This window comes from Tasmannia lanceolata, unplaced genomic scaffold (genome assembly GCF_043159265.1).
Source record: "Tasmannia lanceolata isolate RefF3 unplaced genomic scaffold, GAP_Taslan_0.1 ptg000003l, whole genome shotgun sequence".
NCBI classification, from domain to species: Eukaryota; Viridiplantae; Streptophyta; class Magnoliopsida; order Canellales; family Winteraceae; genus Tasmannia; species Tasmannia lanceolata.
Window position 1 is genome coordinate 19,297,455 of NW_027518680.1, and position 18,267 is coordinate 19,315,721.

The following is an 18,267-nucleotide window of genomic DNA, read 5'->3' on the forward strand; positions in this document are numbered from 1 at the left end:
GGGATTCCTTCTCTTTCATTGGGGCGATGAAGGCGCTAGCCCAAGCTCATCCTTAAGGGACTTGCTCAGTCTAAGCAGCATACCCCTCCTTTGCTAAGTAGACTTACTTAGTCTTTTAGACACCATTAGAATGGTATTTCATCTCTTCCTCATTGCAAGGGCAATGAGAAGAGTTATCTGCCCCCCCATTAGGAGACACCCTTGGTCTCATTAAGGTGATTCTCTTTCGGAGACATGCCTTGTCATTTTTAGAATCTATCCCTTAGGGAGCTCCTTTTTAGTTTTATAGAAAATTAACCCATAGGAGACACACACTTTGTCATTAGAATTTAGTTGCATCTTTGAGAAGACAAGGTCTGTCTCGCTGGAAAGTGGTACCTTCTTAGGGGGACAGGCTTTGTCTCGATAGTGAGTTTCTCTTTTAGGAGGCTTATTCAGCCGCATGTTAAAGGTCCCCCTTCTTTTGGAGCGAGTCTTTGACTCGTTCATCCTTTTAGTAGTTTCATTAGAGAGTCTTTGACTCGTTGTCTTTTTAGTGGCTTTATTAGAGTGTATTTGACTCATTCGTCTTTTACGTGGTATTATTAGAGAGTCCTTGACTCATTTGTCCTTTTAGCAGTTTTATTAGGGAGTCTTTGACTCATTCGTTTTTTTGTGGTATTACTAGGGAGTCTTTGACTCGTTAGTTCTTTCGACGGTATTATTAGAGAGTCTTTGACTCAGTTATCTTTAGGTGGTTATTAGAGAGTCTCTCACTCATTTGTTTTTAGTAGGGAGTCTTTGACTCGGTTATCTTGCTTAGCAGTTTTATCGGAGAGTCTTTGACTCATTCATCTTTTCGTGGTGTTATTAAAGAGTCCCTGACTCATTTGCACCCATCTTTAGTGTTATTAGTTAGGAGTTTCTCCTTTAGAGTTGTCATTATTCCACTTTGATTAGAGACTAACTCAGTCTTATTAGAGCGTTGCTTGTTTGAGATCTTAGATTCGTTTTCTCTGTTCTTGGGGCACTTCTTTAGGTGCTGTGGTTCGTCTGTTTGAGACGCTTGTTGTTTGTTCAGGGTTTCCCCTTTTGATTTAGGGCTTTGCCCTAGTTTATGGTTATGCTTGCATATTCCCTTGAAGGGTGAAAATATTTAAGAATCCAAAAGCATTGGAATATTTTAAAATCCAAAAACATTAGAAATTCAAAACATCAAAAATATTTGAAAAACCCTAAGAAAGCCTAAAGTGTTGAGTGTTTTAGAATTAGCAATTAGGAGAGTTCGTTTCGAACTACGTTGGCTTGATCCTCTTCCGAGGTACGTAGTGCAGCTTGGGATCCATATCCCAAGTCCAGCCAAACTTTTTTGTAAATAATATTTTAAACCTTCTTCGAAAACCTTTAAAACCCTGTTTTCAAAAGATCTTCCTCTAGAGTTAGGAGTTTCTCCTAGATAGAGAGTTTTAGAGTTAGGTTTTTCTTTTGATAGGTTTTTTGATTGATTGTTTGTTGTGTGCTTGTTTTAGAGTTAGGGGTCTGTCCTAGAGTTATAGAAGCGTCTCCGTCCGGTCAGTCGGCGATCCACATCGCCGAGTGATAACTAGAGTAGGATACGCTAGTCCATCCTTGGTTTTCCTTAGGAAATACAGCCTAGTTACACATAGGTTGTAGGAATCACCTGCATTAGCTTAGGGCTAAGCTGCATTTAGTTAAGGGCATATAGGGTGTCCTAAAATCCACAATTCACTGGAATTTGAATAATCATACAAGAAACTTTAATAACTAGTCCGGTCTTTTAGATCGAGTCTAGGATAGAGGTCTAGGTGTCTTAGGCATCCTAGCTTAGAATAGGAGCGAAGAACTACGTTGCATTGATTCTCGTGGAGGCGGGGATACGTATGCTTCTTTGGATGAATACCAGACCATCCGAAGACTCGGGCTAATAATTTAGAGTCTTAGGATTTGTTGTATAGTTATTGTATTTTTTTTTTTGATGTATTTTCTTACTTTCTTGTACTGATCCTATACCTTTAGCTATAGCTTGCATGTGTTTGCACAGAAGAACTTAGACACCCATTAGGCATGTCACTCATAACCTAGCTATGCTTAGGTGACACATCTTTCATTTTATTTTATGTGTGTTTATTATTTATATTCTCAGGAAATGCATGCTTAGGTAGACGACTCCTGAGGATTGTTCCCATTTCCTATGATTTTTACCCAAACTTCTTTGGAGTTAATGAAAATGGCATAAGAGACCAAGTGCTTGCACTCGGACGAATTGGGGATGCTCTCAGACCTTCTCCATTCGTAACCAGCCACGAAACAATATATATTTTTGGTTATCCATTGCACAGGGGATTTGATTTTAGGGTTCCATGGCATATCCATGGATGTCGACTCTGAGTTTATTTCAGGTATGTCTTGATTTCGAGCCTCGGCTCCGGATCGAGACATATCTCTTTCTTTTTACATCGCCACTCGTGCTATGCTATGAGGGTGGCAACCGTTTCAAGAGTTCCTTGGTAGAGCTCTCCTTCACACGTGGATGATCCAGAGGGTGTTAGGGACCCGTTCCCTCACCGCCTATCTCGGATCGGGGTCCACAGGCTATCTGTACTAATGCCCTGGATTTTAAACAACTGATATAGTCCAAAGTCCTCCGTATGATGAATCCAGTTTCAAAGCCAAATTAGGATCACTTGAAACTCAATGGTTAACTATCTTACTATTTAAGTATAAAAGATTAAATAACACCTTTTCCAACAACTTAAACTTTTGGAGTAATTGGTTGTTTCACATGGTATCAAAGCAAATAATTGCCTGGGTTCAAAACTCCTTGAGTTCGAAACTACATGATATTAAAAATCCACATGGAATGGAAAACCCAAAAGAGGGGCTACATGTGGCACTTGTAGGCCAACCCTAAAAGAGGGGCCACATGTTTGGGGGGGCGTTAAAGTATAGAAGATTAAATAATGCCTTCTCTGACAGTTTAAGCTGACAACTTTAAATAGGCAGCAAAGGCCATGTTCCCTAGATATTAAACCGTGATTTGTAGAGGAAGAAAGCCGCAACTGCTAGTGAATCGAAATCTTTTCCAAGTAAACTTTGATTTTAGTTGATTGTAGCATGTTGATTTTAGCAATATCTCAGATAACGTTATCACAAAAAAAATGAACAAACTTCAGGAAATTAACATATGATTCAAGCAAAAAGTTCTATTTTCACGAGGCTTTTAATGAAGATGAATTCCATAATCTCATTTTCATAAAATGAAGTAAAAGGAAAGGTTTCCAAATCCACGTTTCTGGTAGAATGTATTGGATATTTTCAAAATAAAAAAGGATTTTGAAAAATAATTTTTAATTAAAAAGCCTTTTGTTTTGAAAAAGGGGCCATTTGAAAAAGGTGAATAGGAGTTTTGGGAAGAGAGGACTTTTAGTCCCACAATGAAAACTCGAAAAAATGGAGAGGGATTTCTTGAGAAAATCAGCCAGGCAAATCTGAACTGATCGTGCACAAATAAATGGAAAAGATAAAGTAAACATAAGTCCCAAGATGAACACCGAGATTTTATGTGGTTCAGCCACTTGCCTACATCCACAGGTTAGAACACGATCTTCACTATGAGAAAAACAATATAAAAGGACTACAATGGATTAAATCTCTTCCCACAAACCTGCAACCATTTCCTTGTTTCTCAACCAAAGACAATAATGAGAGTAACCCAAGAAAAAAGCCCTGAGAAGACACCCTCTCTCCTTCTCTCTTTCTCTTCTTCTCTTTCCTTCTCTCTCTCGCTCTGTTCTTTCTTAGCTCCCATTATCAGCTAACACACAAACGTGGCTATCACCGGCAAGAAAAAAATGTCGTTATCTTGTATTTAATATCATAGGTTTTCCAAACAACCTTAAAAACAACCTTTCTATTTTCCATTTGCACCACAACCAACCCACGGTGGTGTGGAATAAGGCAACTTTTCCAACGGGGTTAATATGAGAAATTATATGATGAATGGGCGTATAAACACGTACTCATCACCGCATCCTTGATATTTGATCCAACAACACCTCACTTTTTAAGAAGATGTTGTTGGATCAAATATCAAGGGTGGTACTTCAATCGTACCACCTTTACGTGTTTATACACCCATTCACCATATAATTTCTTGCGTTAATATACTTCCTTCCATTTTTTTCTCTTGCTTTTGTTTCACATGTGGGTTTTAGCAAAACGTGGGACAACGGGACAGTGCAACGCACCATCTGCACATGCAGCGTCGGTAGTGGGCAGGGTGCTAGTGGCACTTTGCACAGCGCATCGTCCTCATGTCCCAACTGTCAAGAGCCGATTGAGTGTCATCGGAATCGTAGATTGGCGATCTGGTGTGATCTAATGGTTAAATAAGTAGCCCGCTGTGATAAGGTTCCTTGAAGGAGTGCTTTTCAAAGTGAAAAGTCATTATATGGTCTATAAATATACTAGAAAGTTGCAACTTGTGTTTTATTGTCGGATTTACAAATTTCTCTTAAAATATAAGAGATCCAAAGCTTTCCCCTCTCTCTAAGCCTCTTGTTGTTTTATTTTTTCCAATACCTTCCGGTTTTGTTATTCTGCAGAAATAGAAACTAGATTTCTCTATGACTTGCAAAATCCGTAGGCATTTTGGGACTGTTCCACCTGTGCAAAGCGTCAACAATTATCAATAGATTTTATCAATCAGGCTTCATTGTATCTTGGAGGCAAACTCACGGATCCCCCGTAGCACATCACTCGAATGGTGGGGGCAAATATTGTTTTAAGGAAAGCAACGAATTGTAACGCACCTCGAAGCATCATTGTCTTCTACATCGCCACCAACATTAATCTCAACTAGAATTTTCTCCAACAGAATGAACTGACAATCAACAAGAGTTGCAAATCTAAAGTTTATAATTGAATTTTATTTGAGAGTTCAAACACTGGAATTACAAAGACAAATCTGAAACTAGTTTTCCAAAAGAGGCATCCAATCAGTCTTGTAGCAAGAAGTTTACTAACACTTATAGCAGATTTTTGATATAACGAAGTGCAATGAGCTCGGTTTTCAGGTTAAAGGTTTTTAACTCATTGAAGGATACTGAAATTGAAAGAATGCATATTCTAAATGAAGATGGAAAGGGATTAAACTTCAGATCAGGGATTGAACTCCAGATCTAAGAGCAATTTTCAATGTCATTAGATTTGGAATTCAATACACGTGAATTCCATCAGCGAAAAAATTGAATCCACAGCTTGCTTTCATTTTCCACATTTTACTCATATCTCATTCAGATTATCTTACAAAAATGAGAGGAAGATAGCTCAGAAGTCTACTTACAGAAACAACATAATCTAGCTCAAGAGTGCACACACACGAAACAATAATAAAAAATACTCATGCAATATCAATTTACAACAATAACTTTACATGAACAGTGAGCAGATCTGCTTGTGTCTTATGCTTGTATTACAGACTGAAGGACTGGAATTTTGGCGTTGTGATACTCTGAGCAAGAATTCAATAAAATCCATGATGTCACATGGACCTGTGATACAAATTTAGCAAGAAAAAGCTTGAGTTTCAAGCTTTAAACACTCACCTGGTGGACTTACAACACGAATTCTCTTGCTAAAGCAAAAAATTCTCCATAGTTTTCTCATCCAAATCAATCTTCCTTCCAAATTCAAAGAAATGAATAAAAGCTACTAAATAAAAGAGGTAAACATGGCTTAATATGACAGCTCATTATAAGGGTCAAATTCCTAAACTGCACCTAATTATGGAAATGATTAGAAAATACATGAAAAAGGAACAAATGACTAAGATATCTGCTGGGCGTTGATAAATTCACCCCCTTTTGGTACGTATTAGCCCCCTTTAGTGCCCTTATTACCGCAAAACGTTGAATCTCTGTTAAATCGTTCATAGCAAGTTATCCAAAGCCAATTATCAGAAGAAATGTGCGTCCCTCTCTCTCTCTCTACAACCCATTCTTCACCTCATTCCCATGAAAACATAACAAATGACTAAGCTATCTGCTGGGCGCTGATAAATTTGCCTCCTTTTGGTATGCATTCGCCCCTTCAGCACCCTTATTACGACAAAACGTTGAGTCACAGTTAATAGCAGGTTATCCATAACCGATTATCAAAAAAAATGTGCATCCCTCTCTCTCTACAACCCATTCTTCACCTCATTCCCTTCTCTAGTACTTTACAAATCTTCCCTTATTTTACTCCCTTTTGTTAGGGTTTCGATTCTTCTTCATGAATCCTCAAGATAGAACAACCCTCTCTCTCTCTCTCTCTAATGGCGGGAAATGATTGGTTGGAGCTCCCTATGCATCTAATTGAAAGACCAAAAATGGAGAGGGATGGTGAAATAAAGCCTCGATAGCAGCAAAAAAAAGCCCTCACCTTTTATGGCTACTAGCAATAAATGAAGGGTTTATGAGGATGAAAATAATAATCGTTCTCAATCTTAGTGGTCTCACCTTTGCAAAATAATTGTAAGCTTCAAGAAAAATTTAATCACAGAAGACTACGTTAAGGCAAGAATTCTAGGCTAAGTAAAACATCCACTCAATCGTCTATTGTTGTTTGGGTTACTGACTAGTTAACTCATCTATTAATCTAGTTCACAATATCATTATAGGAGTTCTGTTTTGAGTCTTGGGTGTTCCACCATTTTTGGTTTGGGTGTGTGAGCTAAGGTGTGTGTAGGTGCGGGCGCGCCAACCTCTCTCAAGGCAAGAAACTGGAAACTCAATTCGAGGGGGGGTCGAAGACTGAAACTTTCCATCCCCTGGGATTGGGTTTCAGGCAATTAAGAAGAAGAGGAGAACGACACTTCTTCCTTTGGTTCCACTGCCTTTGCATGGATGGAAAGGACTTTTTGGGTGAAGAGCACGTTGTTAGAGGTTAAAAGAGAAAGAAAGGATGGGTCTACACATGCTGGGCATGGGGGACACCCAGGGTCGACAGATTGTCAGACTCTAGCTACTCGACAAAACTACACTGACCAAGGGCCAGTGCGAGGGATAAATCGAACTAAAGAGACCGACTCACCTGAGAAGATGAATTCATTGCTTCCTTAATCCGAATACAAGCTACAACTACGGAAAGTAAAGGGTACAAGTGATGGAAAAGTAAAGATAGAAATGCTAATACATGTTTGGATTTGGTTATTAGACTTATTCCTTAGAGATAGATGCCTCCTTATATAGTTTTATTTGGGTAACCGCTCCTCATTACCCCACGTTCTTCTTGGAGGGAAACGTTTTGGTGACTACCCATAATGTTTTACCTTATTTTCACGTCCTTCATAGTTGAGGTGGTTATCTTCCACTTCACACGATTGGCAACAACCATGCCACATCCTTGAGTCAGCCCAAACAGATAGCACCATGCTGATTCGGTCCGATTTGACCGTTTGTCTCTATGAATATGAACATGCTCTTATGGGGACTTCAATAATTGTCCACCTCTATCATTTCTGTGTAAGCCCAATGGTTCCCACCTTGGCATTACCTTCTTGTTTTGATGATTCCATACAAAAGTGATTTTGTATCACTAACGTGCTTTTGGTTGTCTAAGTTGTAGATCTCATTAGTATGCAATCAAAGAAGCTTGGATCAAGGAATTGAAGCTAAGTAGGAGTGATTTTGGTGTGCCCCAAAGCTAGGAAGATCCAAGAAGCATGGTGGACTTGAAGTCTTGAAGATAAAGTGAAGATCAAGTTGAAGTCCAAATTTGAATGCATTTGTCCATTCTTGTTAAGGTCGTTTGAGGTACTAAACACAGGCTAAAATAGTCCCTTAACATGATAAACTAAGTGGGGCAAGACCTATAGAACACACCCCAAAATTGAATATCATTTGGCCTTAAAATGTGCAAAATTGGCAGGGCCAGTCGACTGGACATCTCCAGTCGATTGCCCATTTGGTCTGTTTTTCAAACAAAGTGTTTTTCATTTCGGGTCAAACGACTGCCGATAAGGTTCTGTTTGAAAAACAGTTTCGGTCCAGGTTTGGGCCAGCTGACTAGTCACCCCAATCGACTAGAGTGGCTATATATAGCCGCCAGACTCTATGGGCCAGCTAACTGGTCGAGTCTAGTCGACTGCCAACGATCAGAATTCTATCCATTGGAGATAAAACGGCTAGTTTGTGGGGCTTTGAAAGTATTACCAAAATGCCCCTAAAATGACTATTTTTTTTGTCTACTGTGTGTGTGTGTGTTTTTCCCTTCATTCCAATCTATCTAAGACACTCTGAAACGTATTTGGAACATCTTAAAGTGTGATTAAAACCTTGATTAGTGCCTCTCACATCCATTGAGCAAGAATTGAACTTAGGCTTGATTTGTACATCCTATCTACATACGTTGTAACCCTCTTTGAAGGGATTTGTTTTTCTTTCTTGATTCAGTCATTGTATGGCAAGTGTGGTGGAGCGCAATAGCCATCTCCATAGGACGAGTGTAAGGAGACTCGTGGAGCCTTCTCAAGAGCTAGTGTTGGAGACGTGGAGCTTTCTCTGGGTTGGCGAGTCTTGTGAGACGAGCCCACCTTCTTTGTAATTTGGTTGTGAGGGAGCCGGTTTTTTCACGTGCACTCGAGGCGGCGGGGGATCACCATGTCGGGTTTTCTGGGAGTGTTTGTTGATCTGCGTTTCTTGTGAACTCAGGATCAAGGTCCGGATTTCACAAGAATGAGAAACTCAGAGTTGCCACCTAGGTTAGGCCCTAGGACCTGTGCCTGCTCTTCTGATGAGACGTGGATAAAGATCCCAATTTCATTGAAGGAGTAGTAACCAAAGGGGTTCTTTTGCTCTGGGTCTAGAACTTGTAATTTTGCTCTGTTTGTTAAGGCATAGTCCTTACAGATATCTAGGCAAGGGTTATGGTTACATTCTGGGAAGGTGTTAGGCACCCCTCTTGCCGGGATAAAACCGATCTCTTGACTTGATTTGGCAATTTTTGAAGAATTTAATCAGGATAACTTATCTTTTTATCATTTATTTAGATTAGGCTTAATTCTAGAATGTAAATTAAATGAATTTACAAAAGAAAGAAAATAAGCGATTATTATCCTGATTGAAGTTGTATGCTATAATATGAGTCCCGAAAGATCTCACAGTTGACCACAATCAGGTTAACTAAATCTAACGTAAAAGACAGTACTGAAGGAAAAAAAAAACTCTGGGTTTATGATTCCCTCCGTTTGTCCAACACCGTGAAGCACCAGGGCTCTCGTCTCTGTCTCTTTGTCTATGGTAGGACTGGAGACAGGGTCGTGGGATAAGCAGAGGGAACGTAGCCCTATTTTAAGAGAGGAGAGAGGTTTATGTTACATGACCTAGGGCAAAAGGGGCCCTAAATCCCATAATTACCCTGCACCGAGTTTTATAATAGAAGTGGAGAAAGCAAGAAAATAAATGTAAATTTACTAGAGGAGCGACGATGCTTGCTTAGAAACTGGCGGCGTAACGACGCTAGTTGGACAATAGAGCCTTAGATTCTCCAAAAATTCGGCAGAACAACGATACTATTTGGATGAGGGGGGCTTCGGGTTTGCCGAGATTTCTACAGAACAACGGCGCTATTGGACAATAAGGCCTCACGTTCTCTAAAACTTAGCAGAACAACGACGCTATTTTGACGAAGGGGCTTCGGGTTTGCCCAGATTTCAGTAGAACAACGGTTCTATTATTGAAAAATAGCCTCCTATAATGATATGTTGAACTAGATTAATAGATGAGTTAACTGGTCGGTAACCCAAACAACAATAGAGGATTGAATGGATGTTTTAATTAGCCTAGAATTCTTGCATTAACGTAGTCCTCTGTATTCAATGGTTCTTGAAGCTTACAATTATTTTGCAAAGGTGAGAAATTAGGGTTTTACTCTTACCCATACTTATAGGGGTTCGGGCCAAATCTTCCCAGAGTGCGAAATTAGACTTTTCCAATTTCGCAGAGTGTGAAATTTGACTTGACATCATTTTAGAAAAAGGTGATTTTTTGTCTCTTTTGACATGTTTTTGGGGGGTTTCGGCAGACCATAACTCCTCTGATTGGACTCCGAATCGCATGCGGTCAGATCCGTTGGATTCCTTGTTGCGAGGAGATTCCAACAGTCTAATATCGCTGGTTTTCGGAACGTGATATGTTTGTGGGTAAAAACGGATGTTTTTGACTCAAAGTTAACTTCTTAGTTGAAATGCCATGTGAAAACGGGCTTTTTGGCTGTGCCGTAAAAGACGGGAGGACGTGTAAAGACGGGCTTTTGTCACACCTCTGGGGTAAAGTTCATTTTGAGAAATTTTTCTAGTTTCATAACCTAGAGAGAGATTGAGAGAAAGACAATAGGTGACAGGTGCTCTAGGACTCATTATAAGACTCTTCCTCGTGACAACCTATCATTAGTTCTACCTTGACAAAATTGAGTGTCTACATGTTGATTCCCCTCCGTTATGAGAATCCGTTGTGAAATCAGCAAGAAGTCTTGGTAGAGTAGGTCTTTGGTCATGACTGAGCCACTATAAATCTCGGGTGCACTCTTTCTGTCTCTCTCTATCTTTTTGGGCATTTGTTGTTTGTTTTCATTTGTGTGCTTAATTTTTAATTTGCCATTTAGTTTTAATTCCGCAATATTTTTGGCAAAGTTTTTGAACTTCTTGGGTTGCCATTCGTACTTGGGATTTCATTCTGGTTCATACACGTTCTCCTCTACGTCCATTAAGTGCCACCGTGGCATGAAATTCCGTTGACTTGGTCCACACGGACGGTCACTTGTTAATTCAGTCATACATGACCGATTAAACCCAAAATGGGTGTAAACAAGTCTCTTGAGGCTGGCAATAGATGTGAGAAAAGGAAAGGACAAAAAAAGAACTTACCCGACGGGGGCTAACTTTTTCCGCTAAAGAGGGCTATTGGGGACTCGAATGGAGCAATTTTTTTAATTTTTTTTTAATGATCACCAGTAATGAGCTTACCACTAATGATACAAAAGAAAAAGGGAAATGATATTTTCCCCCTCTACGGATAAAATTCCTTCCCCCCAATCCAAAGAAAAATGTTAAAGGGGGTGAATTTATCCTCAAGCAGTGAACCATTCTCACAGAAACCGTGAGGGGCGAGGGGGGCAATCATTTACCGAGAAAAACTATGCTAATGAGCTTCTGATATATAATTTACCAGGGGATGCTCCTGCATAAGCATCTATGTGAAATCAAGCCTACTGACCCACATGGCCTTGTTCCCATCTCAAATGGAAATCCTATGCGTAAAATAAAGGATCGACGACTCACATTTATTTGATCAACGAGTTCTCAACGGCATTTGGTTGGGCTTATTATTGTTGTTCAGATTTGTTGGTCTGATCCTGACACCATGTACAATTGTACATGAGGCAAGAGTGGGCCCAATAACCATCTTTTAGGAAGGAGGGTAAAATTGACATTTTATTAGCTATTTCCTTATTAATGTTGGATATTTAAACTAGGAAAATACCTCTCCCCTTTTTCTGTCTGCTGTTTCTATTTTTGTCAATTTATTGAATGTTTTGCCTATTTCCCCCAAACCCAAAATATATTCAGGAAAATCCGATTCTAGTAAGTCGCAAAAATTAATTAATCCCCTATGATATTAATAATCCTCAGCAAATCCCAATGTTAAAAATTATGCCCATTTGTAAGTAGAAAAATGAGTAAAATTTTGTTTGAGGGCTGCTATCAGAACGAAACGAGATTTCGTTTGGAAAATAAAGATGAAACCCGTCCGCAAGAAGACATGGAATGCGGAAATAACCAATTCGTCGATAATTTTCCAATACAAATTCTGTTTTGGAAGTGTTTTTCAATTTGTTTTAAGCCCGTTTTATGTCGAATGGAGCCCAAGAAAATAATATATCGGATAATTCCTCCTGTTTGTTCATTTTGGCTTAGACTAATTAGAGAGTTCAATCTCTTTTTCATTATATTCTATTTCCATTTTTTGTCAATTTACTGAGGGAAATGTTATCAGCAATACAGTATTTTGATGAGGGCACTCCTATCTTTACTAATAGTACGGTATGGCCTGCACCATAGGATGATCCAAACCGTCCATTAGATCGGCCACAGCCTTAGGCTCTGGACGGCCAAAAATTATATCCATAGGTTGATCCTAACCCTCCGATCTGAATGTTAGAGGGTTGAGATCGGAGGGTTAGGATCAACCTATGGAAATGATTTTTGGGCCACGCTGTGGCCCATCTAATGGACGGTTTGGATCATCCTATGGTGCGGGCCAACCATTCTTTTAATAAAGGAAGGAGTGCCCTCATCAAAATCCAATTCTAGTAAGGAGGGCTCTTCTAGTAAGTTACAAAAATTAATTATTCTCATTTAAGATAATAATATTCCTTTGTGAGTGAAAAAATCAGCAAAATCCCAACCGTCTATTCTTCCAACACGTACTTTTTAAAAAACAAAGACTCTTGCCCTCACTTTGTCAAAAAAGTAATGAAATAGAAGAAAGAGAATGATATACTTGCCCCCCTTCATTCCCAGGTCCACACCCTTGGAGCCTAAAAAGAGTTGCTATAATACACTAGATGAGGTGGATCTGGGAAGAAAAGGGGACGAACATATCACTTTCCTTATAAGACCTTTTTAGCGGGCAAAATTTTTAATAAACAAATCACAAAAATACAAAACTCTCGCTTCTACTTTCAAAAACCCTTCTTTTTTTTATCGACGGTTAAAAATCCATTCAATCACATCACCTATGAATTTCATCCCTTCGATCATTTCAAACTCTTTCTACCGTCCGATCTAATCACAGACTTCTATCTGACCGTCCAATAATACAATTCAATTTCAAAACTGAAGAGGGAGAGAGAGAGAAAAGACAGAAGGTTCGTTCCCTTCTTCTTTCCTTCTCCTTTTCCTTTCAATTTCTTCAAAATCCTCAACACTTTCCCCGCAAAAAAATAAAATAAAAAAATCCTCTCTCTCCGTACGGATCAACCCTACCGGATTTGTTTTTCCGGCCAAGTTTTCCGGCAAACATTAGCCTGAATTTTTCGATTTTCCGACCTCCGATCCGAACAGTTCTTGATTTTTTCATCATAGAAGATGATCATATGGAGCTTTGGCTAGGGCTTGGATTGTGAAATCTCGTGATAGAAAATTCGTTTCTTTATTTATTTTTGTTTTTGTTCTTCTTCCCTTTTTTTGTTTGGTATTCTGCTAAATTCTATGGAGTTAGGGCTTCAATCAGATTTACAGCCGAAGAAGCTCGCTCGCCAGCTGGATTTCACGGCGGCTGTTGTTTCGGAGCCGCCTCTTCGTCCTTCATTGCCAATAGTCGTGTGAGTTTTTGTAGAATTTTTATTTTTTATTTGATGTTTTGTTTCTTCTTTTTATTTATTTGATTTGATTATTTTGGCGCTGTGGATTGGGGGTTTTTATCTATTTTGTTTGTTTTTGTAGTGTTTGTAGATCGATTGAGTTTTATTTTTTTATTTTGTTTTGAATCTTGTTGCATTAAGAGTGAATTAAAACTGGGTTACATTTGATGTGAGTTTTTAATTTTAGTAGAAAGAGATTATAAGCTTGAAATTTCAAATTTGATGTTTTTGTTCTTCTTTTTTATTATTTATATTTTTTTTCGACTCTGTGGATTGGGGTTTTTTTTATCTATTTTGTTTGGTTTTGCAGTGTTTGTAGATCGATTTAGTGTATTTTTTTTAATGGATTACGAATGTTGTTGCATTAAGACTGAATTAAAATTGGGTTACATTTGATGTGATTTTTAATTTTATTAGAAAGAGATTATAAGCTGGAAATTTCAAATTTGATGTTTTTTTTTTTTTTTTTTATTTATTTTTATTATTATTATTTTTTCGGTTCTATGGATTGGGGTTTTTATCTAATCTTGTTTGGTTTTGCAGTTTTTGTAGATCGATGGGCTTTTCCTTTTCTTTTATTTTGTTATGGATTGTGAGTTTCTTGTTGTAACTGGGTTACATGTGATGTGATTTTTAATTTCAGTAGAGAGAGATTATAAGCTAGAAATTTCAAATTTGATGTTTTTTTCTTCTTTTTTATTTATTTTTCCTTTTTATTTTTTTATTTTGTTTTTCTTGTTTGGTTTTGCAGTGTTTCTAGATCGATTGGGCTTTTCCTTTTATTTTGTTATGGATTGTGAGATTCTTATTGCATTAAGAAAGTGATGTTGGGCGTGGGACTGAATTAAAACTGGGTTACATTTGATGTGATTTTTAATTTTAGTAGAAAGAGATTATTGGCTGGAAATTTCAAATTTGGCTAGAAATTACTTTTTTTTCTTAATTTGAAAATGGGAGAAATTGGGGGAGATCGGATGATGGCCGAGTTTTAGTAAGAATTTAAACTTTTAAAATTTAAATTTTCTCCCATGGTTCAATAAATAGTGCATGGACTATGGGTTCTTCTGTGAATTGATGGTATTGTTCTCGCATCAAATTTTTATTAAAATTTTTAAAATTTGAATCTTTTCCTTTTTTCTTTTCCTTGTTTTTTTGGATCAAGAGAGTGTGCGGGCCTCAAATTTGGTGCATGTACAATGAGTCAATGATCACTGGTATTTTTCAATATGTTTTTTCTTTCACATGGTGTTTTATGTTCTACTGATGCCTGACATTAAGAATTCATTGAAAACCTTTCAACCAGTTCATATGAAATTATTCAGGAAACTCAACTTGTGCTTGATTTCAAGACTAGAAACTTTCTGACTGTTTGATGAGTCTTTCAATTTTGAAAGGCATATGACGCAGTAATATTTTTTTCCTTTTGTTTTTCAAGTTTTTCTTACTTTTATAAAAAACAAGTTACCCACACGTGTTGATAGAGTAGAGCTGATTTGGTGAGTCGTTCTAGCAATGAGTTTGGGGACAATGTTTTAGTTAAATATGCTATGCACATTTACTATATATATTTGAGCAGTTTGCCTAAAGGTTCAAGAAAAAAATGTTGGATTTGCTGAAAAAATATGGTAATTGCCTCAGATTAGTGTCTTGATAGAAAAATTAATGTTTTTCTACAGTAAATCCTTTTCTTTTCGAATAAAGCGTCTTCCGCTTGACTTTAGAGGATATACAGTGGATACCAATTTCTTTAATTCGTTTGCTATTGTATTTTTCCATGTGAAGTTTAGGTGTGTTCTAATCTTGATAAGCATTGTTGCCTATCATCGTGCACAGAAAAAATATTACTCATGGTGGCAAGCTCAATATTGTCCATCTAGATTTTTTGTGGTGTCAAAGTTTAACGACCAAATGTCTTTCTTCAGAAAGCCAGAGTCTCCAAGATCACAACCACGGCCTATCTTTGACATAAAGGATGGTACTCCGAAAAAACAAAAACAATGCAACTGCAAAAACTCTCGATGCTTGAAGTTGTAAGTGCGCCACTGCTCTGGATGTTTATTCTAAAATTCGTTTTGGGAAAACCCCCATGGATTGCATTTGCTTTTTAAATTTCTATGTATAGTTTTATTATTGCATAGTTCCAAGGGCATCAAAGAATGATCATATGCCATATGCTTTCAGTTTGGTATGTTTATTAGACAAATGTATTTGTATTTTTATTGTAAATCATTTTGGTTGGCTTGTGGATTGTGGGGATCTGCTCAAAACTTGCAGTTTGCTATTTTGTTTCTCTTCTTGAGATAATGCATGGCATTACATAATTAAGATAGCTATGTGTTCGCTTAAATAGGGATTGCCCAAGTTGACTCGGTAATGACCTTACCAAGTCAATTAAAAGCTGTTGTGACTTGTGAGTCAATAAGCAACTTGTCACATCAATCTTGAGAATTTTTTGTGATTTTGTCGTTTATCAAAAACTTGCAAAATATTGCCATATTTTTCTAAAATATCGGAGATATTTATGACCGTGCTTCATAATAACCTAAATAGAGGGGCATTCCCTTTTCGCTGTTTTGTTGACCTTTTCCTTCTCTAAATGCTATATTTATCTGCATGGACTCCCTTCTTGGTGGAGTGCTGTATGCATTCTGCATCGTGGATCAGGAATGTATGGGACCCACGACTGCTTATCGAATGAATGAATTTAATTGTATGGGTGCTGTAAATATGTCTGATTTTTTTGTATTATTAGGTGATATCAAAATTGATGCCCAGAGTGTGAGTTGTCATCTCTTGATCAAAGCAGTAGCTTGCTATACTTGCAGATCAGACTGCAGTGCTTTGTTTTCTTCTAAACATTGTTTTTTGAATACTAATATGGTAACCGAGTTGGGACCGAGAGTGGAACCGGACAAATATCCTCTCAACACATTAGCAATCTTTCCCTTGATTTTTGGCTTTTTTTATCCATGAAAATGGCAAAACTACACTCCCATGCCATGCGGCATGTGGGGATTTGTTAGGTTCCACTCTTGGTCTCCATAGCAGCACCCTTGTTTTTTCTTTTCTCTCTTCTTTTCTTATTCTTCAGAGAGGCCCTCACTGAATATTTCATTCTTGTTACATAGCTGAAGCTAATACCATCAATTTGTGGTCAGGTATTGTGAGTGCTTTGCATCTGGAGTTTACTGCGATGGATGCAATTGTGTGAACTGTTATAATAATGTCGATAATGAAGCTGCCAGACACAGAGCTGTTGAAGCCACGCTAGAGCGCAATCCAAATGCCTTCAGGCCGAAGATAGCTGGCAGTCCACATGCAGCTCGGGATAGTAGGGTATGCATTTGGATTCTTTTGAGATTTGGAACATCCTGTTATAAAATTGACAATATCTCCTAGGTTTTTAATGCTGTAATGAGAGTGGTTTCTTACACAGTTTGTAAGCTTTGAATCGATAGGAGTGTTTGTTAAATACACCCAGTTGTGGCTTTTGAGTTAGGTGTCATATTACTATTGATAGTCCCCAACATTGTGCTTATTCTTGATTTAAGACTTTGGCACGAGTTTGTTGTCCCTTTTCCTTGTCATCCTATAATGTCCCCTTTCTACTTTCTATTATTATTTTCAAGCTGTTAATAATAGGTCCATGCTAATTCTTCAACCCCGCAGATTTACTTGGGCAAGTATTGTGGGGCGACACAAGTCTACACCAGACCCTAAGGGGCTGTTTGGACTTTGGTTACGTGGATTTTATAATCCAGGTTTTAGTTTGAAAGCGGTGTAAAATTCTGGATTTTACAATCCATTATCCTGGATTTTAAGTAAGAAATCCAGGTTTTAGAAATCTCTCCTCCATCCTGAGATTTCTAAAACCTGGAAACACAGGACTATCTCCTATACTCTCGCTCGACGAAAAGAGGGGCGAGAAATTAGAAAACGACGGACGGTCTCCTTCTTCTCTCGTTTCCCATCCAGGATTTTGAGGAAATCCAAGATTTTAAAATACTGATATCCAAACGGCCACTAAAGCTTGTAATCGGGCCAGGCCAACCTTTCATCAGTTCATTTTTGATGAAAGTTTGGCCTGAACGTGGCCCACTTCCTTCCCTATACATGGTGACACGATGCCATTCTAAATTTATGACTAAATGTGGTAGGAGCTGAAATATGAAATTTTCTGGTATAACTCTGCGTGATCATGTAGGTAGTGACATGGTATTTACTAGAGAAGAATCTGGTAATGTCTGGATTGCTATTACCCTTTTTCAGACTGAATGCATTGAATGAAACTATATGATGCATTCTTTCTTTGTTTACGATTGCGAACTCCACATGTTTAGTGTTAGGTTATGTTATTAGAAATATTTGTATGCATAACGTTTTTTGCACCAACTGAAATGTGATGTGCCTTTAGTCCTTGATTTCCTATGTATTTCATGCAATCCATAGAACCCTGTTTGTGTAGGAGGGATTGGAGGTCTCACTAAGGTGTCTACTCAGTCATAAACTTTAAGTTTCATTTAGGCTTTAATATGGTCCTTTTTTTGTCTCTAGTTGGCCTTCCTAGTTTGCTTGTTCATCTTATGCTCTTATGCTGGACCTTTTGACTGGTTACCTGAGTTAGGTTATGTTATGGCATTGGTTTCTAGTGGGAGTCCGATGGCATGAATCCCCAAAGCTTTTTTGTTTCCACAAGAATCACAAGGCATCTAAAACTTTACATTGTTTTACCAATAACTCACGTAATGTCTCAACAATAACTTTCTTATTTCTGGTGTTCTTTTGACTTCCAACCAATTCATAACCAATAACTAAATGCATTACTTGTTGATGATTTGTCTCTACCTCTGTATTCTTTCAACT

The 18,267-nt window shown here is 38.0% G+C and overlaps 1 protein-coding gene across 1 annotated transcript in view; it reads left to right on the forward strand.

The window, feature by feature from the left end:
- The first annotated feature begins 12,892 nt into the window (after positions 1-12,892).
- Positions 12,893-18,267, forward strand: part of LOC143861804 (protein tesmin/TSO1-like CXC 5) — a 36,062-nt gene continuing 30,687 nt past the window's right edge. Inside the window, exons 1-3 of the mRNA XM_077372741.1 lie at positions 12,893-13,365; positions 15,327-15,434; positions 16,563-16,740. Of these exons, the coding sequence (XP_077228856.1) occupies positions 13,253-13,365; positions 15,327-15,434; positions 16,563-16,740 (399 nt within the window). The 5' untranslated portion in view covers positions 12,893-13,252. The remainder of the gene's footprint in view (positions 13,366-15,326; positions 15,435-16,562; positions 16,741-18,267) is intronic.